The 25,221-nt window shown below is 49.2% G+C and overlaps 2 protein-coding genes across 2 annotated transcripts; both read right to left on the reverse strand.

Annotated features, from left to right (window-relative positions):
• Nucleotides 1–616: 616 nt before the first annotated feature.
• On the reverse strand, nucleotides 617–20,963 carry LOC136748370 (serine/threonine-protein kinase 4). Its single transcript, XM_066702058.1, has 11 exons — nucleotides 20,541–20,963; nucleotides 15,997–16,077; nucleotides 14,342–14,470; nucleotides 13,954–14,068; nucleotides 13,652–13,816; nucleotides 13,049–13,216; nucleotides 12,731–12,868; nucleotides 12,200–12,325; nucleotides 11,674–11,875; nucleotides 7,383–7,522; nucleotides 617–2,975 (listed from the first exon to the last, which is right to left on the reverse strand). Exons 1-11 carry the CDS (start codon nucleotides 20,573–20,575, stop codon nucleotides 2,817–2,819), a joined length of 1,458 nt encoding a protein of 485 aa, XP_066558155.1. The 5' UTR covers nucleotides 20,576–20,963; the 3' UTR covers nucleotides 617–2,816.
• A 1,281-nt stretch (nucleotides 20,964–22,244) lies between these two features.
• Nucleotides 22,245–25,105, reverse strand: cox6c (cytochrome c oxidase subunit 6C). Its single transcript, XM_066702068.1, has 4 exons — nucleotides 24,948–25,105; nucleotides 23,658–23,781; nucleotides 22,834–22,965; nucleotides 22,245–22,369 (listed from the first exon to the last, which is right to left on the reverse strand). The coding sequence occupies exons 2-3, from the start codon at nucleotides 23,769–23,771 to the stop codon at nucleotides 22,840–22,842; spliced, it is 240 nt and encodes a 79-aa protein (XP_066558165.1). The 5' UTR covers nucleotides 23,772–23,781; nucleotides 24,948–25,105; the 3' UTR covers nucleotides 22,245–22,369; nucleotides 22,834–22,839.
• Between the last annotated feature and the right edge of the window lie 116 nt (nucleotides 25,106–25,221).

Genomic DNA, 25,221 nt, shown 5'->3' on the forward strand with positions numbered 1-25,221 from the left:
CCTTACTCTCTGTCCCCTCTCTTCCTCTCTGGAGCTTGGCAGACAGATTCAACACATATACTTTATGCTGGAAATGCTATGTTTGCGATTTGCTTTAATAAAGACTGGGTACAAATCTTAAAAAAAAACAACAACTCCCGAATCCTGAAGCTGCCACATTTGTCCCTGGGAGAGGCCAGGCTGGAGCCAGGCAGCACCATCGCTGCGGGGTCCGAGTGTCCCTCCTCTGCGCAGTGCAGGTTGACACAAACACCCACGCTACACACTGCAGAGGAGAGAGGCTCCGGATCAGGCACACTTGCCATTAAAAATTAATTCCCCCGGATATTTCAGCAGTAGAGGACAGATCAGACAGGAACTTAAGAAGACAGCTGGGGGATGGCGCCCTGGCAGGGCTGCGATGGGGGCACTTTTGTCTTGGTGCCCAAACTCTCAAGGAGAAGCAGGGAAAATGTTGGCAAGGCTGCTTCAGTTTCAGAAGCAAGTGCAGCACATGCAGGCGAGAGAAAACATGCCACCAGATCACACTGCAGAGGAGCTGCTGTACCTCCGGAGAGGTGCTGACAACCTCAGTACCGCAGCATTGCTGGGGAACAAAACAAAACCCAGAGAACTGTTCTGCTCCTTAAATCTTTTTTTAATGTACAAACATTCTACAGAACAAATGTGAAACGCTGCATAGTACTCCACATCATTGCATAACTGAAGGCTTGTACATCGCAACACTACAGGCACCATGGAAAGTTAACTTCCCTCTCACACCGTGCCATACAGTCTCCGCGGACAGGTGAAGCCTTGTGGGGAGTTTCTCCTTCACTCACATAAAGAGAGAAGCTGAAATGTTATCCAGTGATCACGACTTGTAATTCTCTAGGAGTTATACAAATGACATTAAAAAAACATTAAACATTAAAAAAAAAACTATAATCACCAACACAACACTGGGGGAATCATACTGATCACATTCATTATCAACAGTGGAATGTCATTACAGGGAATTCACTGAACACACAGTGAGGTCAGAATTACAATAAATGGCAATGCGCTGACATTTCAGAAAAATCAAAACACTCATAAAAAAATACAAAATGTATACCTCAGCATAAAATCCATACTGCATGCATTTTGGCTTGTCCAGTTGGACCGACCCTCCTTGTGAGATGAGGAGTGGGTGCCCTAGCACAGATTCACCAGTCTGGAGACTGCACTAGGTCACAGCCAGGGGCCTCAGCTGACAGTGGCCCTTGGGGGAAGGACACAGCTTGCACTTCCCCCTTGCACAGCTTATTACACTGTGGATTTGAATACAGCACAATGGACTGGCATTTCAATATTAACAATCAAGAATTCTCTTTTGGGTCATTAATAAAGGTCCTGGAAAACAGTTGTAACAGTGATCAAACGCACAGCCCTGTCGTTAGAGGCAGTGCATACAAAACATCCCTAAGACACAGGGTACAGAAAATGTTAGGACAAAAAGTACAAAAGGAAGTCCCTGAGGAAGCCCTTAGCTGAGAAACTGGTTTATATGGGAGAGAGTTCCTGCTTATTTAATCGGATTACTTTAAAGAAAGGAGGATTGTAACACTGGTTTCAATCTGGTCATCAAAAACAAACAATAAAAGGTCAAATGAAAACAGACTGACAATAAACAGACTTCACTTTTTCCCCCCAGCAGAAGTCACAGCTTCTCACAGAGAGGGGAAAACACAAGCGAAAATAAATAAGAACAAAATAAAAATAAAAAAAGGGAAGGACGCCTTTCATCAGCAGGGTGCTGCGCAGCAGAGTATCCAGTCCTGCATTACCCCTGCTCACTGATTCGATTACCCGCCCCCCCCATGCTAAAACGCTGCCCTGCAAAAGCACTCCAGAACAGTGGAAACGGCTCCACAGGTGCACTTCCTCTCTGCTATCTCCCAGAGGAAGCTCTTTATCTCATCAGGGCTAAATCAAGAGTAAAGGCCTGTAACCTGTCTCTCTCTTCGGAAATTAGCTTGGGACCAGTGCAGTTTAACCCCGCTGGCGCCTGCGACTCTCTGGACTCAGGACACACAGCCTGCAGAGTCTCTATCGGAGCCGGGCAGGGGGACTGTCCTACAGGGAATCTTACAGGCTTAACCCTGGGCGTGGTTTGGGTTTGGTCTGATGACAAAGTCTCAGTCCAAGTTATGAGCAGTTCTATGAAAGGGGTAAGTGCAGTAAGCACACGCCCAAGCATCTGATCACTCATTGCAGGGGGATGAAGACCCTTCTACTGGGAGTCTGCCACGTGTATAGTGAATGATGCACAGATATTCAAGAAAGGTTGGAAAAAAACATATATAAAAAAATAGATTCTCTGAATGGTGTGAAATCCAGCACAAGTGGCACCCTGGGACTCCCCTGTGAGTGAGGACCACAGGAAGGGAGAGCAGGACCAGGGGCAGCCGCAGGAACTCTCTCAGACCAGCTCTCAGGACTGTCACACAGTCCCGCAGCAGTCACAGACACGCACCAGCTCTGCACAGAGACGACGACTGGTAATAAGTTAATAAGGAACCCACCTGCTGCACGGCAGTCCTGATTCACAGCACTTTGTGATCTTATATCAAATATCCTGATCCACAGAAGAAAAATAAAAAAAAAATAACAAAATAAAATCGAATGTGTTCACTTGCTGAGTCAGTGGTTGGGAATGGCAGCTGCTGGGGTCGGCCCCGCAGTGTGGCGGCACAGTCCTGAGTGAGGGGGGGGCAGGGACGCACCGAGGGGAAGAGTCTGAAGGAGAGCCAAGCTCCGCCCTGCTGCCACCCCAGCCCTGCCCAGCCCCAAACTCAGAAGTTTTGCTGCCGTCGCTTCTTGGCTTCGATGGCGTCCAGGATGGGCTGGCGCTTGGCCTGGTAGCGCTGGCGGATCTCCTCGATCTCCTGCTCCATCTGCGGGTCCAGTGAGGCCAGCCGGTTCTGCAGCTCCTCCACGCTCCAGCTCTTCATCTGCAGAGACAGCAGCCCAGTCAGAGCAGCAGAGACCCCACACTGTCCATTAACCCCACACCCTCAACACACTGATCGCAGAGACCCTTCAAAACACAGAAGAGATGTCAGGGCTGCAGCACCACTGTGAGTGTAAAGACCTGCCTTCTGAAGTGCTGGAAAGGAGACTCCACTCATGCAGAAAAACGCTTCAGTTATTGAATTCACTACTTTTACTCACTAAAACAAAAACAAACAAAAAAACTGGGCCCAAACATTCGTATAACACACTCCAACTGACAGGAACCATTTATACAAATCTGCCCTGATGGCCAATGAAAAGAAACAACACCACTGGCTCAGACAACAAAGATCATTGCAGTGCTGCCAAAGTTCTTATTTATTTATTCATGCACCTGTTTATTTATTTATTTACTTCCTCTCTCGTCTTAAAATTCCACCTGAAGCCGACTCCACTTACAGAATTACAGATGCGATAAAGCTATTTACTGCTCAGATCGATAGAATAAAAATAACAGCAGATCCGTGTACTGTGCCCTCTCCCTCACCGCTAGCTGGAGTGGCAGACTGTGACTGAGGCTAATCTGAGCCAGGAGAGGCAGGGCCCACCGCCAGTCATCTCTGAGAAAGATGGGGAGGGAGAGAGAGAGAGGAATAGAGACAGAGAGAAAAAGAGATGAGGAGGGGAGAGGCAATTGAAACGGAAACAGATAAGGAGGTGGGGGCCGTGCCCTCCAAGAGCTGGCTGTGCATGGGGTGACTTGCAGCCACAGTGCCAGGTGAACTGGACAGTTGGCTGATGAGGGTCCCATTATCAGCTGTGACCGGGGTGGAGGAGCAGGAGCCACCAGGGCCAGGCAGCAGCACGCATATACACCCGCATACACACATTATATAAACCATAACAGTTTCTCCCTGGAGATCAACCAATAGGCTTTCACCGCCAGGCTGCTCTGTGTGCTCCCACTGCAGAGTCCCAGGCCGGGTCGCAGTTTCAATTAGCAGATTGTTAGGGGCTGTGCATCACCCCAGAGAGGCCCTTCATTTGCTTCATTCAAAATCTCAGCTAAGTACTGCTGGCAGCACGCAGCAGCATGCTCTCACATGTGTCACACCCTTAACTATTAATGCAGGTGCAGGGGAGGGCGATTCTCTCCAGAAGCATGACTAGCCTCCCTTTGCGCAGCCTGGCCCGAGCCCCACTTGGGCCATTACATCTACAGGTGTCCAGGCACAGGACTGTGTCCAGTGGACACAGAGACCTCTTGGCCCAGAGCATCAGGAACAAGCTGCCAGCGCCCCTCCAATCCCCAGTAACAGCCCTGATTATGCTGTCATTATCCAGCTCCCTCAGACTGCTGGGAGAGCCTCTAAATTCATCCTCATGACATCATTCATAATTGAAATTGAAATCCCAGGTACCTCCAACCATTCCAACACAGAATCTTTTTTATGCATGTTTAAACATACATTCAGTTATAGTCCTGGAGAATTCCAAGAAGGGTGTGTGTGTGTGCGTGTCTGTGAGGGTGAGGATGTGCAAGTGACTATGATAAGATTAGCAGAAGCAGAAGAAGTTGCTTAACAGGAGAAGGGCAGGAAGGGAAGGTAAATTTAGGTTCACATCTGCAAGTGACATGCATGCCATGGTTTGGTATCCTTAGTCTTTCTGTGCGTAGTTCAGCTTGGGCCTGTGGGTTGCTTCGCTTTACTTTGTTACTTTGGAATACAGCTGTCAGTACGCTCTCCATGTGTACTCCGCATTAAGCCCATTAAAGAGGATGTTCAAACCCTCTCTCACCGTCTTCAGTGGGAGTTGAAGGTAAAAGTAAAAATGCAAGAGCTGCTGTCAGGGCCCGTAACAATCAGCAGTCGCAGACTTCCTTCGCCTGAGATAACAGGAGATGGCTCCCCAGCACCACTGCCTCTGACCTGCTCGCTGTACTGACGGAATAATAAAACCCCTTAATACCTTAATCAAAGGCCTCTCAGCCCCATGCTAATACACTGCACTTCCCAGCTTAACAATGTACAATTCGAAAGAAGCAATTAACTCTTTAAACAAAGAGACTGGTGGGGCAGGGTGAGCAGCACAGAGTTGGACAATCAGGCCGAGAGAGAGAAAAGGAAAGTGACGGAGAGATGCAGGACACAGGAGTGCGATGCAGGATGAGAGGTGCTGGCAGTGCAGTGTGTGCCGGCCCGGCCTCCTGGTCAGCCAGTCAAACACACCAAGATAACACAGCTGTCAGTTCCGGTTTATGAGTTTGTCTCCTAGCAGAGGAAAACAAAAACAACTTTAACTGCTTTGTAATTCACGCTGCTGCTGCTGCTGCACTGCCCCCAGAGGCAACCACTTCTCCCACTTCTCCTTTTTCTTGTTCTTCCCTTCCTCTCCTAAAACTAAGTGGAAAAAGATTGCTCATTAATCTCCTCTAAAAGATAAGCCCTTCAGGGCAGTCCTTGACAAACACTCACACAGTTGTGCTTCTTTTGTTTAGTTTTCGTAGACTCGTTGAGCCGCGCCAAACATACAAATGTGGAAACCTTCCACAGATTCAATGAAAATCCAGGTCCATCTCTCCCCCTCCTAAAACAACTCTGTGACCAGTTCACTGCACAGGTAGTCTACACACAACTGCCACATTCAGCAAGATTTTTGTTAAACCTCCAGTATACAGATATTCTGGTAGGTTGCAATCTATCAACTGTAACTCTGGATGGGAAAAAACTAAATGCGTAGAGAAGAAAGGGAAGAAGCACGGGTCGATTGTAATAAGTGGAAACTCGATTGTGAAAAGTCAATAGTTCACAATCACTTACAAGGAAAAACTTCACTGAGGGGGATCATTTATCAGAAGAGACAGAATAACAATTTACCAGCTTGGATATAACTTCCCAGCAGCACACAAGCTTAATCTAAATGCTATGAGTAAACGGAGAGAGAGGAAAAGAAGAACAGGGATGAAGGACAGTGTTCACATTTCTTAGTCATCTCCCTGCTCCTCCATGTTCTGCCTCTCTTTCTGCTATTTGTAAACAGTTCAGTTTCAATTGATTTTAACTTGACCTCACACACAAAGCTCTCGTGTTGTCTTGTAGCCGATATAACGATCGGGATGTGACAGCGTTCATGCATCTGAAGGCTGGACATCCTTTCGGCACTGATGCTTCATGTTATATCTGCAGTTTCGGATCAGTCACCGGACACCTTGAACATGTGGGGCCTAGACCTTAGTTTAGCGTGATCCGGGCTGCAAAACACCCAACTTGATGTAAAGATCCCTGGAATGGCACGTGTCAGGTGTGCGTTGACAGAGAGAGGAAGAGAGGGGGGGACACACAAGGGCAAACAGAGACAGAAACTGACATCCCCCAGGCTCCTTGCTCAGTCCCTGACACCCTCCCGTGTTAAATGTTTTACAACACTCTTACTCACAGCTGCCTGATTCTGTAATTAAACAGCTCCAGAATCAATAACAGCGTCAAAAGCAAAACCCTGAGAAATTAATAATGTATTGAGATGCAGGCATTAGAGGGTGAGATGAGAGAAGGGAGGTGATGAGGAATCTAGGGAGTGATGCACCTCGCCTTGAATTATGAATATAATCCTTGATCGCTTTTGTGCGCTCGGCACTATTAACCCCCTAGTGGGATTAATCAACACCACCTATAAAACACAGGTGGAACTGCGGTTATGCTTCGAGCAGTTGGGCAGTTCTGCTTTCTAATTCAGGGTTACCACACAGTCCACCACATCCTTCACCTGCTGAATTCAGAAAAATCTACAAAGACAACGTTCCCAAAGATGTGACATCAGGGAATTTACTGGAAGCTTTAGTTGGAGCTGGAAAAGACTGATCTCTTTGATAGAAATTGTACTGAAGTGGAAACAGAGAAACAACGGACCGATCTGGTCGTGCGTCAGCTGGCCGGCTAAATAAAGAAAGCAGGCAGTAAGCAGAAAGCTCTGGCGCAGGGCAGCACACCTGGCCTGCCTGACCCTGTCACAGCATGTTAATAGCACTGAGCCCTGGACATACAAAACAAAGAGCCAGCTCTGCCACCCCCACCCCCACCCCATCAGGACCCCTCACTCACTCACTCACTCCCTCCCTCACCACCTCAGCTGGCTGCTGAGCCCTGTGAAATATGGTGCGCCTCTGCCCTCACTGCCAACACAGCACAGTTCAACAGCCCCTACAGCCAGAAGAAAAGACTCAACACATCACCTACACCCCCACTAAGAAAAATGTCCTTTCAGATAGAGTGAATGGAATATTTTGAGGTGCGGAAGCCACCAGTCAGAGATTGTGGGCTGTGTGTGTGTGTGTGTGTGTGTGTGTGTGTGTGTGTTAGAGCTCCCCCTGTCTGCGAGTCTGTGCACTGCGGCAGGTGGGGACTCACCACCTCCAGGTCTCCCTCCGCAGCAGGCCTGCGGGAGCCTGCTGAGCCGCGGTCTGTGTCGTGGCTGTTGGCCTCCTGCTCCTTCTTCTCAAAGTACTCCAGGAAGGAGGGCTTGGCCGGCTGAACCGTCTCATCCCGCCCTGCAGATACAGAAACAGCGCGTCAGCTCCACCGCACAGCGCCAAAGGCAGCAGCAAGGTTCATTTTAAAACATATGTGCATAATGCACATTAGTGAGTACATTTGTATGTGTGTGTGTGCGCAAGTGCGTACATATGCATGTCGTGGGTGTGCAAGTATAATTTGTGTTCACCTGCTTGCCATATATATACAGACCAGTGACAAATGAAAGGAAAAACCAACATGAAGTGTCTCAGTAAGGTGTTGGGCACCACGAGACACCAGAACAGCTTCAATGCTCTTGGCACAGATGCTACGAGTCTCTGGACTCTACTGGAGGGATGAACACCATTCTTCCAAAAGATATTCCCTCATGTGGTCCAAAATCTCCCATAGGTGTTCAACTGGTGTGCATTTGTCTTTGTAATGAGGGGTTTATGCACTGCAACCCTACTATAATATCCCTCTCTGTGTCGTTCTCGACGGACTCTTCTTGCTGACACAGTCTGATCACGTCCTGCATTGACATTCTCAGTCACCTGGCAAAGAGTTGCTCTTCTGTTTTTCCTTACACATCGCGGTAATGCACGAACATCACGGTCATCAAATGTGTGCTTTGGACCACAATTTCCCTATTTACTGAAGTCTTTCCCATAGATCTAAATGCAGATGTAACTTTAGTCACTGTTCCTATTAAAACAATAGCCAGTTGGAGCAGTCTTTGTGACTGAAGCTCCTCCCATTCGTCACCCAATAATGACCCCTCTTTCAAAGTCACTTTCCTCTTGCCATCTTGATCCAAAATAGAGTTCAGTTGGGCCTGCTCAGCATTTTTATACATGCCACAGAGCATGATATGATGTTAATTGCTTAATTGTATCATGCAGTACACCTGTTTGGAGGAATCTCCATTAGTTATGTTCCTCCACTCATTTATTCATGTTTTTCCTTTAATTTGTCACCCGTCTATGTATTACATATACATATATAAAAACACACACAGACACACACACATACATATTTCAGATGAATTATTGTGCATCCTATAGTGTGGTCTGCTGGTCTGTGCTTTTCCAGCTGCTCTAAGTTTGCTCACTAATGTACTGCTGCAGCCAGATCAGTCCTGCGTATCCTGTTCTTGTCTGAGCCGCCAACAGGGGGCCGCTATCCTGCCACTAATCGATTCGCAGGCCGACCACGTCCTCAGCAGCCAGCTCTCCCTGATCGGTGTCTGTACAGAGGCTCTCGCTGATTGTGTGCGCCTGAGGGGAAGCTTGTGACACGCTCTGGAGTGTATTGGGAGCCGGTATGGTTTAAGGAAACGGCAAATAAATCGACAGACAATACGGAACACCTGCCGAGAACATTGTAGCATTAACCGTTCAATTTCACAGTTGAGCGAGCCGAGGTCAGGAGTCAACACACAGGCTCTCGAAATAGCACCGGGGCCGTGGCAGGGGCAGGCCGACACCAGTCAACAAGCGGAGACCAAAGCACAGCAGCTGGGCAGGGATGGCTCGGATCTTTACAGAGGTCACAACACAGCCCTGCACACATGTAAACCAGCCAGAGGATTCACACACACATACTCCTGCACACAGACACACACAAGCCTGCACGCTCAGTCACATGCACTGCTGGTCAAAACATCCCTCAAAAAACCTTCAGGACAACGAAACACCACTGCGAATCACAGTTTTTGTGTACAATGTTGTGGCAGCTTAAGGCCAAAAGCCACAGACACAGGGCTTACCAGCCAGTTGTGCAGGGATTCTGTGGAGCTGCCGTCCACACACAGAGGTGCGGGAGGGAAGGCAACCACAGCTGTGAAAAAGGAAGAGCAGGACAGACCGCCACTTGGTATTGTGTAGGATTGCGACTCATAATTACAAGAGGTGTAAGGAAGACTTTCCCCTCGATCCCGCCTGTAAAAAGGACACATGTCCCACAAGAACGCTTGCAGGGAAAGAAGCGCAGCCAAGAGCGGCTGTTGGGGAGGATATTGCTTCAAGGTGCGTTGGAGAGACAGTAGAGCTATACCAAGTCCTGCTTTGTCATGCTGCTAGGAATCTCCCTCCTACCTCTGAAGCACCGCCATCCATTTCTCTCAGTGCTTTTAAATTGGGCGCACAAACACAACCGCTGCGTCTCATGTTGTTCACATTATTGTGTCCCTCCCGTCGATTTCTTTGCTTCCTCCAAAGATGGGCTGTGAATTATTCACATACAATAAGGTGGATGAATTCATGTGATCTCCACCCCCCCCACACTCTTCCCTATAATTAATTCATAGGCCTTCAATTATTAAATCAATTCCTCTTTGTCCCTTTCTATATTTGTCTCCGCAAATCAAAGCTTTCAATACAACAAAAAATAATAGAAAGATAGTAATATTTCACTACATTGTAGAGACTCGGTTAGGGAGGCGAGGCATGGAGTCCCTCCAGCACAGGCTGGTTTCATTGATAACAACTTGCCCCACCCTCCATGCCACCTGCACAGCAGCTCCGGGGAAAAAAAACAAAAACAGGAGCTGGCTGCTCTATTTCCGCCCCCCGAAATACAACCTCTGTCCTAGTTCTCTGCCTGCTGAGAGAGGCGGGACCAGGTGGGAAACTGCCAGCCAAATTTATGAATGGAGTTTAATGTGTGCACTGAACACATGCAGTCAGATCTACAGCCAGTGGTCCTTGTTCAGGAGCAGCTCTGTGGCGTTTCCTCCCGGGAGCAATAGGTCAGCAACCGGCCAACACCCCCACCCCCATCGCCATCCTCTCTCCTCTCACCCTGCTGGAGCAACACTGCTCTCCCAAGGATGCCCCCCACTCCCCCAAGCTGTCTGTCAGTTATATAAACTGGGCCCCTGCGAGAGCACGCTCCCCCGCTCGCCTATGAGTGTGGTTAAGGTGCTCAGGTCTGCAGGGGCAGGGGCAACAGCCGTGCTTTAGTGGCAGCTGAGGCAGACAGGGGGCGCGACTCGGGGGAACACTCCAAGCTCCACTCCACGCTCCAAGCAGAGGGGTCCCCGGCCTCCTCCTCAGCCTGTCTGCAGCATCACGAGGAGCTCCAGCTGTGTTGAGAAGCCGGCACACAACCCTGGTGACGAGAGCTCAGCATGCAGGGAGAGACTAACGCTCTTACAGACACTGAGCATAAACAGCCTAAGAGACATGGGCCTGCAGTCACACACAGAGGGCAATGTTCTGCTGCAGGGCAAAACCTCTCTGCCCACCGCTACGCCAAGTCACCCAGGGCACCCGTCAACAGCAACCAACTGCTACAGTTAGAAATCACACACCTGACTCCGATGTCAGCTTCCAATGTACAAAACGAAAAAATGCAATTAGCTGCTAATTTCCGCTCCTAACAATGTTATCTTGACTACCTTGCAGTGAGATGGCAGGGTCGCTCGATTCTCTCGGCACCATTAGAGGAAATCTATGGCTGGTTCCCCCAGACAGGCACAATGCTCACGTCAAGGTAATGCAGAGACTACAATTACAATCTCATTTCAGGGGAGACGTTCTGTTCAACACATTGCTCTTCTTGGTTGTAGTCCCCCAACCCCCACCACTGGCTCCTCAGATGCTCTACTTAGTTACTGTACTGAAATACCCAATTACTACAAGTGAGAAGGAGGAAAACAGGGAATCTCAAATGCTTGCTCACAGCTTGACTTTAACCCCACAATTACCTGTGGAATAGTAAACTACACATTAAGATCACATCGATAGTAAAGAACTGTATTGCAAGACGAGACATTCGCACCAAACTACAGACTTGGGCACAATGCACTTTGCTACAGTCAGACTCCGCCAGCTGGCCAGTCCAGGGCAATGCAGTAGCAGACCGGGGAACAGGGAGTGCGTGTCACTCCGAGGACACCATGTGGAAAGCAGCGGTATTGCACACACAGGAATCTGCAGGATATCTCCTGCAATGCAGTGTAAAGCTCTTGTGAGGCATCCTATATGTTCTGTTTGTGAGGTATTATAACTAAGATGAACACATATGTCAGCTATGGAGTATAAGACTGGGCCGTGCTGCAGTACAGATGCACATTGAAGGCTGTGTCACAGCGCTGTGAGTGTGCAGTGTCACTGTGAAGGCTGTGAGAGTGACTGTGTCTCATTGCGTCTCGCTCTGTCTTGGTGTCGGCGGCTCGTCTCACGTTTCATGGTGCCGGCCTCCTCCTCGTCCTCCTCCTCGTCGTCTTTGCTGTTGATGACCATAGTGCCGAGCTGTGACTCCAGCGTGCCGTCGTGCTGGACCATGGTGCACACGCCCTCGCCTAGTGACCCCACCACCCGGATGGTGCCCGAGTCAGAGGGGCTGGCACGTACCATGGTGCCCGAGTCCACGTCGTCCTCATCCTGCGGCCAGGATAACGGACACAGCTCAGTCACAGCACACACTCTCATACACACACTCATTCAACAGCAACAATTTATACACACACGCACGCAAAGGAGCACAAGAACAGATCCACAGGCATGAACACACACTGCAAAATGTCTATAAGTACATGGGCACACACATGCACAGACACACACACTAGAGAAAACAAGCTTCATTACTTAGTTTGTGCCGGCTTTATGCAGCTGCTACAGCCTGACACGGATCCAGCTGCTCTACAGTGGGAGTAGTGTTTTCTCCTCCTTGAACTAACTGGCAGTACGTGGGGAGCATTGGCTTACCGAGTTGTCGTCGTCCTCCTCCTGTTCGCGCTGCAGCGCCTCCTGCTTCCTGAGCTTGGTTTCCATGGCGTCCGTGATGAGGGCCCGCAGGATGGAGTTGGGCTTGGCCGTCTTGATGAAGGGGTGCTGCAGAGACAGACAGCGGCCAGGCAGTCAGGCACACTGGCTCAGGGGCGTGTGTACATTTAAAAATGCAGATCTGAATGGTTAAGGCGGCTTTGCTACTGCCACTGCATTTGATACAAAGCAAAGATTTAAGATAGTCAGCAGATCTCAGACCTGCATGATGATGCACCAAAGGACTAGACCTCTCACCAGTGCAGGATTATTACAATTGAGTAAACAGTGAACAGCAGGATTTAGAGTAATAAGTAAAAACAAAACTTGTCTCAGTCCGCGAAGGGAAAGTGCTATGACAGACAGAGGGACAGAGAGAAACCAGGGTGCGCAAGAGAGAACAGAGAGAAGAACAGGGTCCGGCCAGGGTCCATGTTTCCCTGGGGGGCAGTGCTGGCTGCCGAGTGTCAGTACCTGCAGTAGCTGTGTGGCCGTGGCTCTGTGCTCCGGGTTCTTGACCAGGCACTGCTTCACGAAGTCCTGGAACGGCTCGGACCACACTTCAGGGTTCCTAAACGTCGGGGGGGGGTTGGTGGGGATCATGAAGATGGCCTGTGAGGGAGAGAGCAGCGTCAAACGGGCAGAAGAGAGGGACAGCACTATAACAATATCCTGCGCTGCACAGACCCACTCGCAAGCAGCCGGAGCACTCGGCCCACTCAGTCATGTACGGGGACTGCAGGAGAAGAATGATGCTGTCCCATGTTAACCCACAGCGGCCCACTGTCTTACCCTCATGGGATGGATGTCTGCGTAGGGGGGCTTCCCCTCTGCCATCTCTATGGCCGTGATGCCCAAGGACCAGATGTCTGCCACACAGTTGTACCCGATCTCCTGGATGACCTCGGGTGCCATCCAGAACGGCGTCCCAATCACAGTGTTGCGCTTGGCCATGGTGTCCTTGGAGGAGAGAGGACAGGGCAGGACAGGGCGTCACTGGGCAGGACAGGGCGTCACCAGGCTGGGCAGGGCTGTGCAGCCGTATATAACCAGATAACCAGGCTCTCTAATCTCACTGCCGCCTGCAGGGAGGCTGCTCTATCTGATAATACCTGAGGGGAATCAATGCAATCGCTCATAGTAAAGTAACTCCCTGCTCCCTTTCCTTCAGAAATTACAAGCACTGCAGTTCTGTACAATTGTGCAAAGCGCCACACTATGTGCAGGCCATGCAGAGTGCCAAGGGTCTTCACTTTTGCGCTTCTTACTCACTTCTAATAACACACAGCTAGAGAGAGCAGGCTACCAGTGAATGAGAGAGACAGAGAGGTCTCTGTGGGGCTCAAGAGCTCAGAGCAGAGCTGCGAGGGAGTGCGGGGGCTGTCTGATGCGTACCGTCAGCTGTCCTGCCACGCCGAAGTCCGCCAGCTTGGCCTGACCCTCAGAGTTGAGCAGGATGTTCCCGGCCTTGATGTCCCTGTGGATCTTCCTCATGAAGTGCAGGTACTCCAGTCCCTTCAGCGTGGACTGCACGATCGTGGCGATCTCTTCCTCTGTCAACTGGGGGCAGAGAGGGATCATAGAACACAGGTGTTCACACACGCTCAACACACGCTCAACACACGCTCAACACACGCTCAACACACGCTCAACACACGCTCAACACACGCTCAACACACGCTCAGACAGAAACGCACCGTTTTGTTGCGCAGCCGGATGATGTCGGAGACAGAGCCTGCCCCACAGTACTCCATCACGATCCACAGGTCGCTGTTTTTGAAGTAGCTCCCATAGTACCTCACCACATGCGGGCTGGAAGCACAGGAAACAGGTTGGGCTCAAGTTAATGGGAAGATATAAACCCATTTCCTGTTACATCAACCAGAAGGGAGAGAGCTTGGAAAATGTGCTTCGAGTCCTGTCCCCCAGGGCCACAGGGCTGACTTGGAGGATCATATATTTAAACACTGCAGAGCACTGTGGTGCCTGGGAAATGCTGGACTCCTTTCTGAGGCAGAGTCTGTTGCGGCAGGCAGAGGGGACATCTCTGCAGGGCCCCGGGGCCGCAGTGAGGGGATGACATACCTGTTACACTGCTGCATGATGGAGATCTCTTTGATGATCTCCTGGAGGTCAGACTCCACTGGCACCTGCTTGATTGCCACGATCTCCCCCGTCTCCTTATAGTTGGCTTTGAACACGCTGCCATAGGACCTGGAGAGAGTGTGGGGGGCGGGGAGAGAGAAAGAGAGGGGAGAGAATGGCGGGGAGAAGCAGAGTCAGACTTTCTGGCCATGCTTTTCACTTCAGCACAGAAATGTTGTCTCAGTCCAATGATGCCTCACTCATTTGGACTGGAGCTGCAGCCTGTCCAGGGAGCTGTAAGACCACTGTCCAAGAGCACAGCCAGCTCCTGTCATCTTCAGCCCTTGTGATGGATTTGTTTCACAGACTCTCTCTTACAACCGCTTTCCTTCACAGTTCAGTCAGTTAGGAAAGACATGTCCACATCTGAAGTGTGAATGCGGTCATTATCTTGCTGTAGGATTAACCCCTGACCAACCAGTCGTATACCAGAGGGTATTGCATGGCGCTGCAAAATGCTGTGGTAGCCATTTTGGTTCAGGGTGCCACTCACACTGTGCAAGTCGCCGACTCTGGATCCAGCAACAGAGCCCCAGACCATCACGCTTCCTCCTCCATGTTTGACAGTTGGAGTCACACACTGAGGAACCATCCTTTTGCCTACTCGAAGGCATCCAAAATCCCTGTGTGATGAACTGAAGACTTCAAATTTTGATTCATCGGCCCATAAGACCTTCTTCCAGTCTTCAGTAGTCCACTGGCGGTGCTTCATGGCCAAGGCAAGCATCTTTTTCTTATTTTGCCATTTTTGCAATGGCTTTCATACTGCCACTCAACCTGTCAAACCTACAGATCGAAGTCTTCTCTTCACAGCTGAGACTGAGACTTGCTTACTTCAACTAGTGTTAAGCTGTGCTTGAAGTTGTTGTTCTGTGAGCCGCCTCTCACGCAAGCTTCAGCTTCCAAGTGCCTTTTGACGGTGTAGGAAACTGTACTTAAAAACTGTGCTTAAATTTCAATAAAAACTGTAAAAATGTGGGTGTTCTAATACTTTAGACCAGTAGTGTATGCATGTTAGTGTCTCTCAGTCAGTGAGGCTTTGTGTGTGTGTGTGTAGATGTGAGTCTCAGTCAATGCAGACCGTCGGCACGCTGCAGTGAGCAGGAAGCGGGAGGGTGTTGAGAAACAGGAAGGGCAGAGGGCCTGGGCGGAAATGTGGGCGCGTGGCGGCTTGGCTGGGCTGACTCCTCCCTCTCCCTGTACAGAAATAGACTGCAGCTCCGAAACCCAGCACTGAAACCCCTACTGCCCACACTGCTGCCAGGCTCCACTACACAGGCCACACCGGATCCCTGTCACTCAGTAGAGGCCACAGAGCACAAACAGGAGCCTCCACTGTCAGTGTGCAGTGCAGTGCAGTCGGGACCTGCTGCAGGAAGCAGACAGCAGCGTATCAGCATGAGGGGTGTGGCACTATCAGTGCAATACCCTATAACCATCTTATCCAGCTCATCTCGCTGACAACAGACAGGAACCTGTTAAAAACTGGCAAGCTGTAAAGGGAAATGCACGATAGCGCTCCCTCCAGTCCCAGGGCCTGGCTCAGGACTCTCCCTCCCACCACTGCAGGAGACGGAGGGGTGCAGCACACTCACCCTTCGCCGAGCTTCTCCAGAACATCAAACACCTCCTCTGGCTGCTTTGTCAGACTGTCCTCACTCAGCTTCTTCAATTGCCTGTTTACGAGAGAGAGAGAGAGAGAGAGAGAGAGAGAGAGAGAGAGAGAGAGAGAGAGAGAGACAAAGAGTTATAAGAGTGTCTTCCTGCTCACACATCCAGACGAAAAGCAGTCCTGTGTCTCTTATGTTAGTTAATCTTGATGCCTGACCTGTTAGGCCACAACTCTGCACTGTAACATAAATCAGTAACAATGTGTTTGGAAGAATCAATTCATTCATTCATTCATTTATCAACAATGAAGTAAATAAATAGATGTCCCAGGTCATAGGAAACTCCACAAAACCACATTATGAAGAGAAATCGTTCATAAGGCAGCAAGAGAGAGTGGAGAAGTGCAGTGCGTTACAATTTATAGTCTGAATTTATAGTTCCAGAGCTCACAGAGGGAGGGGAGGGGGGAGAGAGAGTCCCCAATGCCTCCACCGTCGGGCTCTTCAACCCCCTTTCTAACACTCCCCCCTGGTCCCCCCCCCCCCACCTTTTGAGAGCCAAGCCTAGCGCACACCAGTCCGCGAGTGCGTTTGGGTCTGGCGCTCTGTGCAGGTGCCCGAGTATGCCGATGAACAGCACACAGCACCAATCCCAGGCACCGCGGGCACAATGTCGCCGTTGTCCATGTGAAGCGCCGCCGCTGCTGCAGACTCCGTGGAGGCCATTGTGCTCGGGCCTCCGGGGCGACGCTGTCAAAGGAGGAACGCCATGACAACGGGGAGGGCATGCAGTGTTCTGTGAGGGGCTGGCCACGCTCAGTAACAGTGTGAACGGCAGCCCCGAGGCCAGTCACAGACAGACGAGAAAGAGAGGGGGGGGGAGATAGAGAGGGAAAGAGTGGAGGGAGCAGATAACACTGTCCCTCAGTGAGGGGGAAGGCCAGGGCCCGAGCATTCACCACATCTCCCTCGGTCTCTCTCTCCCCGATAACAGCAAGGGCAAAAACAAAGCAATCTCTCCCGGACAGACAGAGGCTGCCCTTGCCCTGCTGGCTGTGGTGGGAGCGTAGAGTTTTTCCTCCACATAGCTGGGCCAGAGGAGCTGAGGGCACAGAGGAGCACTGAGACATACTAGGAGCCATTTCACCTCCACAAAAATCAACACCAAGGAAACCAAGTCAACAAAGCAGGCATGACCTCTGAAGGCTTTTATTATTATTATTATTATTATTATTATTATTATTATTATTATTATTATATTTTCAGGGTCTGGAGTGTCATTAACTTGTTTACACAAGTGAAGCACTGTACACAGCCAATGTACAGCCACAAGATGCTGCCCTCCCCTCATTATTTATCAGACACCAGATGTAAACAGACTCCTGACATTGTAGTCTGAGTACGCCTTGTTTAATTAGAGACCTCAGTGAGAGTCCTGACAGCCCCTGTGCTGTTCCCACAGTGAAGGAGAGCACCCCCTCCACACACACACGGCTCTGAGGGCTTTGATTCCCTCTCATTACCAGGCCGCCTTTTAAAAAATGTACTTTAATTTCTTTACAGGCCGACTGGATTTAAATTCCGGTCTTTGTACACACAACTGCCTTTGACACTTTCCCAAAAGCCACAGCCAGCTGCAGAACAGGCACGGGAGAGACAGAAGGAGAGGAAGGGGCATATACTGAGAAATACTGAGAGATCTGACAAGAGACATGGGAGGGGGAGATTCAGAGAGATCGACTGAAGAGAGAAATCTGGATAGACCGATCTATTGTAAAATGAGAGAGAGAGAGAGTGCATCGTTCCACAGATCTAACAGCAGCAGAGTTGTCCACAGGTGAGAGAGAGTGTATAGGTGTGTGTGTGTGTGTGTGTGTGTGTGTGTGTGTGTGTGTGTGTGTGTGTGTGTGTGTGTGCAGCATTCCAGCCGAGCTGCACAAGTCAGAACAGGCCCTGAGCTCCCGCCTTCACAAGAAACACCAGTGCACAAGAGCAGTACTGCGCTGTGCTGGGCTGAGCTGGGCTGGATCAGAGCGACACATGGTTCTCTGCCTGTAGGTCCTTACCCCGTTAACAGACAGCACCACCCCCTCCCGATTGATTCCAGCAGTATCCCAGCCGGTGGTGGGGTTCCAGAATGTGTATCTTGGGTCAGACGGGCGAGTGTGCCCACTCCAGCTACCGACGCGCAACGCAGCAACACACTGACCCGAGCTCATACAGCTGTCTCTCAAGACAACTTCTGCGTCATCCACGTGGGAAGAGCATCTCAGGGGAAAGCCCAGTAAACAGGAAACCCCCAAAACAGTATCGCCTCAACCTGGTGACACTACGGCTCAAAGTTCAGCACTGAACCACTGCTCTGGGACTCTGCTGCCGTCGATGTTTTTCCATTATTCCTCACAGCATAGTGACGGTTTTAAACAGGAAGAGAAATTTGGCTACTTATCCAGCAGCTTCAGTGACAGACAACACTGTTTTCTAAATATTCACATGCATTTGAATACAGCAGTTCCCTTTAGAAACTACCGGTAGAAACAGAAACAAGAAAAGACCCCAAAAATCCCAGCTGAATTACCCCAATCCAAAGCGACAATGCAGAACTGCCCAGCCAGCAAGGGAACTCCCCGCTGGCCTTGTGGTAAAGTTCCACAACAGCAGTGAGTCGCACACACACATACTGCTGCTGCCGCCGCCACTTTAACTGCGTGATGCTCAGGAATAAAGAAAAAACAAAATAAACTAATTTGCACCAAGAGACGAATTGTCAGCACGGGTCACTGGAGAATTGACAGACACCCAGCGCCTGCTACACACTCCCACTACACACTGCTCAATGACTTAACACTACAACAAACGCACACCGATACATTCACTGGCTGGACAATGAAAGTTGTGACACAAACTGATTAACCGATTTAACAGCTGCCCACACTAACACCTACAACGATGAAACTGCAGGAAAGAGGTCTATCTCAGCCCAGCCCACACCTGCTGCAGTTTACAGATGGTATCAGACTGTTCTCTCTCACAACACCAAGATAACAGCACACACTGCTGCCAATCAGACAGCAAGGAGAACTGAACACACAGCACAGACAGTTAGAGCAGGACCGGTCTGCCTTTTGTTAGGCCAGTCTATACTATTAATAAATAATGTCTCCCATTAACGAATCAATACGTAATAATATTTAGTTTTTTAAAGTGCTTCCTATGCCATCGTCTCTGGTGCCTGTCTGTGCATGCGGTAATATTCTGCCAAACCACATCTGTAGATTGTATTGGAGTTAAAAGGAGGACAATATAAGTAAATCTGCCGCTTCTGGTGTGAGAGAGGGAGAGAGGGCAGGGGGCCATTAGGGGATTCTACAGCCCCTCGTACTTCCCGCATCTTACTAACTTAACTGATCTACATAGTGTTACTGCTGTCACATACCGCTGTGCTGTTGTGCAACACACGGGTCTGCAGAGAGAGAGACACGGGTCTACAGAGAGAGAGACGGGTCTGTAGAGAGAGAGAGAGAGAGAGAGAGACGGGTCTGTAGAGAGAGAGAGAGAGACGAGTCTACAGAGAGAGAGAGAGAGAGAGAGAGAGAGAGAGACGGGTCTGTAGAGAGAGAGAGAGAGACGAGTCTACAGAGAGAGAGACGGGTCTACAGAGAGAGAGACGGGTCTACAGAGAGAGAGAGAGAGAGAGAGAGAGACACACACGGGTCTACAGAGAGAGAGACAGAGAGAGAGAGACGGGTCTGTAGAGAGAGAGAGAGAGAGACGGGTCTACAGAGAGAGAGAGAGAGACAGTGAGAGAGAGAGAAAGACAGGTCTACAGAGAGAGAGACGGGTCTGTAGAGAGAGAGAGAGAGACGGGTCTGTAGAGAGAGAGAGAGAGACGGGTCTGTAGAGAGAGAGAGAGAGAGACGGGTCTACAGAGAGAGAGAGAGACAGTGAGAGAGAGAGAAAGACAGGTCTACAGAGAGAGAGACGGGTCTGTAGAGAGAGAGAGAGAGACGGGTCTGTAGAGAGAGAGAGAGAGACGGGTCTGTAGAGAGAGAGAGAGAGACGGGTCTACAGAGAGAGAGAGAGAGAGAGACGGGTCTGTAGAGAGAGAGAGAGAGAGAGAGAGAGAGAGAGACAGCGAGCTGCGTGTTCAGTTTCCGTGTTTCTGTGCAAGGGAACCAGAAATAGCTGCCGTGCGGTATCTCCACTACCTGGAGGAGGAGACAGCAAGCTGCGCAGGGGGGAATATCAAGAATTAAAACCGAGCAGATACCAGTGTAAAAAGTGGCTGTGTGCAGTCTCAATACCACATTGCAACGGCCCATATCTTCTAAGGGAAACTCCTCCAGCTTGCCAGAAGTTGATGTGCTAATGCCAGTGCTTTTACAGTTCCCCATTTTAAACACCCCGCCGTGCCCCGTCCCCGCCGAGGGCAGCCCTGGCGATTCAGGGCCACTAGCTGCCCCTGTGCCCCCGCACTCGAGTGCAGCAGTCCCGGCCGCTGTGCGGTGTGGCCGTCGCGGAGGGCTTACCTGCGCGGGTGGTTTCGCAGCTGCACCTTCTCCATGCTCGCCTCCAACCTCCCCCCGCTCCGAGCGGCTGAGACACGGCCCCGGCCGGGCTGCACACACCGGCTGGCAGAGCTGGCGAACTGCGCTAACTTCGCCCGGCTGTCCGGCGCTGGGCTCGTCGGTGTAATACAGTCGCGTTTCCTCCCGAGTCCGATCTCAGCGCTACCTAACTACGCGCCTCCGTTAACCTCCATCTTCTCACTGCGTGCTACTACTTTCTAATGAGCGCTGTGGGCTGCGCGGCTCTGGCTCTGGCTCTCCTGCTTTCTCTCTTTCTGTCTCTCTCATTCGCTCCGTCCCGCGGTGGGTCTCTCCCCGCTCTTCGGCAGTGTAGCTGGGCTGTTTCTTCCGCCTGCTTGACAGCTGAGACAGGAAGCGGGCCGGCTGGGGGCAGGACAGCGCCGCCGACGGAACAAAGCCCCGCTGCCGGAGCTCCGCGGGTAGGGGGCGCTCTTCCCTGCGGGCTGTATTCATAGCGCGCCCCTGCAGCAAGACATGTCGTCTATGACTTCATTTGTGCATTTCAAGCAAACTTCACATCCCCTTTTCTCGACCAAAAGCTATTCATTACGGATTACTAAATCTTTGTAAGCCGGCCAGTCTACTGTGACGCCTCTGAAACTAGGGAAGTGTCTGATGGGGATATCGGGCCGTGAGGAGACTGTGGACACCAACGCCTGCCATCTGCCAGTGCTTGCGTCAAATGTGTAAACATGACCAAATACAGAAAATTATGGTAATTTTATAATCTGTCCATCATGCCAGTAATAAACGATGTCCCTATGTTCCGATTGTGAGAGCTACATTGTCTTCCTTGCACTCAAAACTAAAATATTTTTTCTTGACCTTTACACATTTAACTTTAGAAATACTTGTATATTATTATTATTTCTTGGCAGACGCCCTTATCCAGGGTGACTTACAACATACTTTTGTATACTTTTTATATTTTTTTGGGATGTATAACGCATTTCACCAAAACTTGAAAAACCAACTATGCAACATTATGGTCCCTACCAAATTGAGTTGTTGCTTTTTAAAATCTCTTCACAGCTGTTAATTAATGCAATGTTTTATTGTATTAGAAACCACAAATAATTGATATTCAGATATTCAAGATATCGCTGCTCTAGAGGCAGTTCAGAGGAGAGCAACCAGACTTATTCCAGGTCTGAAGGGAAAGTCCTAGAGAGACTGAGACTGAGACTACGTGGGGACTTGATCCAAGTCTTCAAAATCATGAAAGACATCGACCACATCAAACCAGAGGAGCTGTTCCAGATCAGCAGCGACACACAGACCAGGGGGCACAAAAGGAAATTGGGCTTCAAGGCATTCAAGACAGAAAACAGGAGACATTTCTTCACAGAGAGTTGTCACAATCTGAACAAACTCCCCAGCGATGTGGCTGCAGCTGAAAATTTGGGAACATTTAAAAATAGACTGGATAGGATCCTTGGATCACTTAGTTATTAATGGACACCTTACGAGCACAATGGGGCGAATGGCCTCCTCTCGTTTGTAAACTTTCTTATGTTCTCACGAAATGTTCTCACAAACTGGAGTTCCTGTTCCTGCCAGTCAGTGCAGCTGCAAAACAGGTGATCAGTTTCCAGGCAGAGCCCTCGGTGGTTAGCACACAATACAACACACTACACAGGTATGTTCAGTGAGGAAATGGTTTATTACATTTTTATAAGAGCACACGCAGAAAATCAAGCTCCACCGTCTTCAATGCATCATCACATCAGCAAAGTGCAGGAAAGTCAGACCAGGAATGACAGCGTCCCCTGAGAGAGGAGGGAACAGGGATTAACATGCTGCACAGCACCAGCCCCGTCGTACTCTGGCTGTAAATCTCCCGTTTATTACACAGACTGGGTCTATGAGAGAAGTTACAAAAACACTGCCACAGCCTACAGGTCATGCAGCACAGCAGTGGTCCGGCCCTGGTCCGCGAGACCCCCAGGCCATGTTTTACAGGTCTCTTTAGTAAAGGGGTCAAGGAACACCCCCCCCCATATTTCTGCCCTTGTTCGTGTCTCACAGGAACATAACCAGGGCCAGATGGCATAGAGGGTAAATATTAACCAGCTCCCTCTGTATGGAAGATGGAATCAGAGTGAAACCGCTATACAGATCTGTATACCATTATATTGTAGTGTATGTTGATTAGTCTAATCGAGAGATTGGATGGAATGGAAAGACCACCACCCTTGTTTTGAGACACTGCATCTCTAACACAAACACTCACTTCAGCTCATTTGCCTTTGGGCCCGACACTCTGAAACACGCCAGCCTCCCTCATCGCTTCGAATTCCTTCATGGCATCGTAATTCTTGTAGAACTCTGCGTAGGACCTTTTCCTGGGCTCTGTGACTGTGAACTGGGGAGAGACAGACGAACAAACTGGACACTTAGCCTTATGGGTCACAACCTTCTAGGAATAAACAATAGAGATTTCAGCCACTTCACTACGATCACCTGTGTGAACTAGCTTTCTGCCTCGGCCTAATATGATCACCTTATTTATGCGAAGAGAAAAACTTTATATATTCTTGTAACTCATGAACAGTATATCAGCGGTTCCCAACCCTGGACCTGGAGGACCCCAAACCCTGCTGGTATTTATTCCAAACGAGCTCTCAATTCCTCAATTGAATGTTAATTGACGTAACAATTTGCTTAGATTTGAAGAAGTTATTTATACAATGCTATACTAAACTTAAAACCCCTACTGTTTAAAATAATTAAAATACCCCGATTTAGGAAATTATTCATTTAAGTAATTGAGAGCTTGGTTGGAACAGAAACCAGTGGAGTACGGGGTCCTCCAGGACCAGGATTGAGAACCACTGCAGTATATCATGTGTTGCGTTTTATTTTTTTATATCAAGAAGTAGATAATGTTTGGTTTGAAATACTCCAGATATTCTTTAAGTGTCTTTATGCATGTAGCTACTGATCTCCTTCTGGTCTGGATTAATGACCGCAGTGGACTAGATTCTTAGATTAGACAGAAGCAAGGCTTTTCTGTGCTCCCAGGAGGTCCCACAAGCTGCCCCCTCATCTCCTCACCTTGACCATGGCTCCGACGAAGATCGACAGGCCTAAAGCGATGGGCAGGTGGATGCGCAGGCGCTTGGCTAGCATGCCCCGCATGATGGGCTTGGCCAGGGTTCCAGACGACATGGCGGATGAACTGGGGAGACAGAGCAGAACAGTTCAGCGTGGCCTAGCACAGTAGCCAGACCTAGTTTACCAAGAGTAGCACTACAGGTTTGATTGATTAAATCTTCAGTATAATAGTGAGGTATTAAAGACAAGATAAAGTGCATCTGTATACACATTAGAATGCATATTTTGTATTTTATATGAATTGTACTATTGCACTTTGCATTGATTATACTATTACAGTTTTGTGATGCTTAAGTTGAAATTTGTATCATTACACTTTTGTAATGCTTGTGTAAACTAAGTAGCCTTGGATAAGGGCGTATGCCAATAAATAATAAAAAGGCTTTTTAAATTACACAGTGGCAATTTTCACCTGCACCCCTTCAGAATTAACGAGCTTGCATTCATTTCCAATAAGAATCAGGGAGGATTTTAAGTGACTTACAGTTTATCAAGTGAAATCTTATACTCATGTGTTCCTAAATGTGTCCATTAGTCTAGCTAAGGTTTTGAAACCGAAGTGGCTAACCCTGCTCCCGGACACAACGCAGCTTAAAGTCACCTTTACAATGGGAACAATGTCACTCCGAGCAGCGGAGAGGCAACGGGTTTGACGAGTGCTGGCCTGTAAAGACTCCCTGCATACAGCGCTCACTAAAGCAAATACAAATGTACATTTCTCCACAACCCCCGACACCCCGGGATGACTCAATACGTGCAGAACTAGAACTAGACCCGGTTCCGTGCAAAAATACACAAGGACCGATAAATAATTGACCAACTAGCATCGTATAAACAAAACCTGGAGAAAAGGCGACAAGTTCAACCGTTTCCGTGATAAAATAAGTGACCGACTGCGGAATTGCTGACGGCTCGGGAGGAAGGAAGCTTTCAGTCGAGCTGCCGCAGTTATATTTCACTTTCACTTGTGAAACAACAGATATTTAACATCAGTCAACGCATAAGAAACCCGCGCACTGTGCAGAAGTGTGGATGCGGACATCAGCCACGGCGAGAGCAGGGTAGTGACCTAGTCAGGCCCGGTGAAACACAAATACCCGGCTTCGACTGCTTCTATTAATAATTATATCTATGTTTTTGTGTTTTAGCTCTTTACTCACTTCAGTATTGTGTAATTGTACGAGTATGAAATCGGAATTGTTGTCCCCTTTGTATTTTTAGAGCACTTACCTGAGAAAGACACGACCTTCACTTGCACACACTCAAACCGCAGACTGAACTACAGGCACTGGCGAGGGACAAACCATCCCTCAGTACCGGGTAGAAACAATGCGGAGCTTGTATGGTAGCCGAAGAGGCACATTCATTTCAGAGTGCCTGCGAGGCAAAGCAGTCGAATCATATTAATTTGAATTCCATTCTATTGTGATTTTCACGTCAAAAGAGGTCAGTATTATACCTCTATGTAAAAAAATGAAGTTTGTATATTTATTGCAGCACGCTT

Source organism: Amia ocellicauda, chromosome 4, assembly GCF_036373705.1.
Source record: "Amia ocellicauda isolate fAmiCal2 chromosome 4, fAmiCal2.hap1, whole genome shotgun sequence".
Taxonomy (NCBI): Eukaryota; Metazoa; Chordata; class Actinopteri; order Amiiformes; family Amiidae; genus Amia; species Amia ocellicauda.

Excerpts from the sequence above, each read along its gene's own strand:
- LOC136748370 (XM_066702058.1), bottom strand. The coding sequence starts at position 20,575 with ATGGAGAAGGTGCAGCTGCGAAACCACCCGCGCAG. Across the intron at positions 14,471-15,996 it reads CTGGAGAAGCTCGGCGAAGG|GTCCTATGGCAGCGTGTTCA; the intron begins GTGAGTGTGCTG and ends CACTCTCTCCAG. Across the intron at positions 7,523-11,673 it reads GGAGGCCGGCACCATGAAAC|GGCGGGATGAGACGGTTCAG; the intron begins GTGAGACGAGCC and ends CTGTATCTGCAG.
- cox6c (XM_066702068.1), bottom strand. The coding sequence starts at position 23,771 with ATGTCGTCTGGAACCCTGGCCAAGCCCATCATGCGGGGCATGCTAGCC. Across the intron at positions 22,966-23,657 it reads TCGTCGGAGCCATGGTCAAG|TTCACAGTCACAGAGCCCAG; the intron begins GTGAGGAGATGA and ends GTCTCTCCCCAG.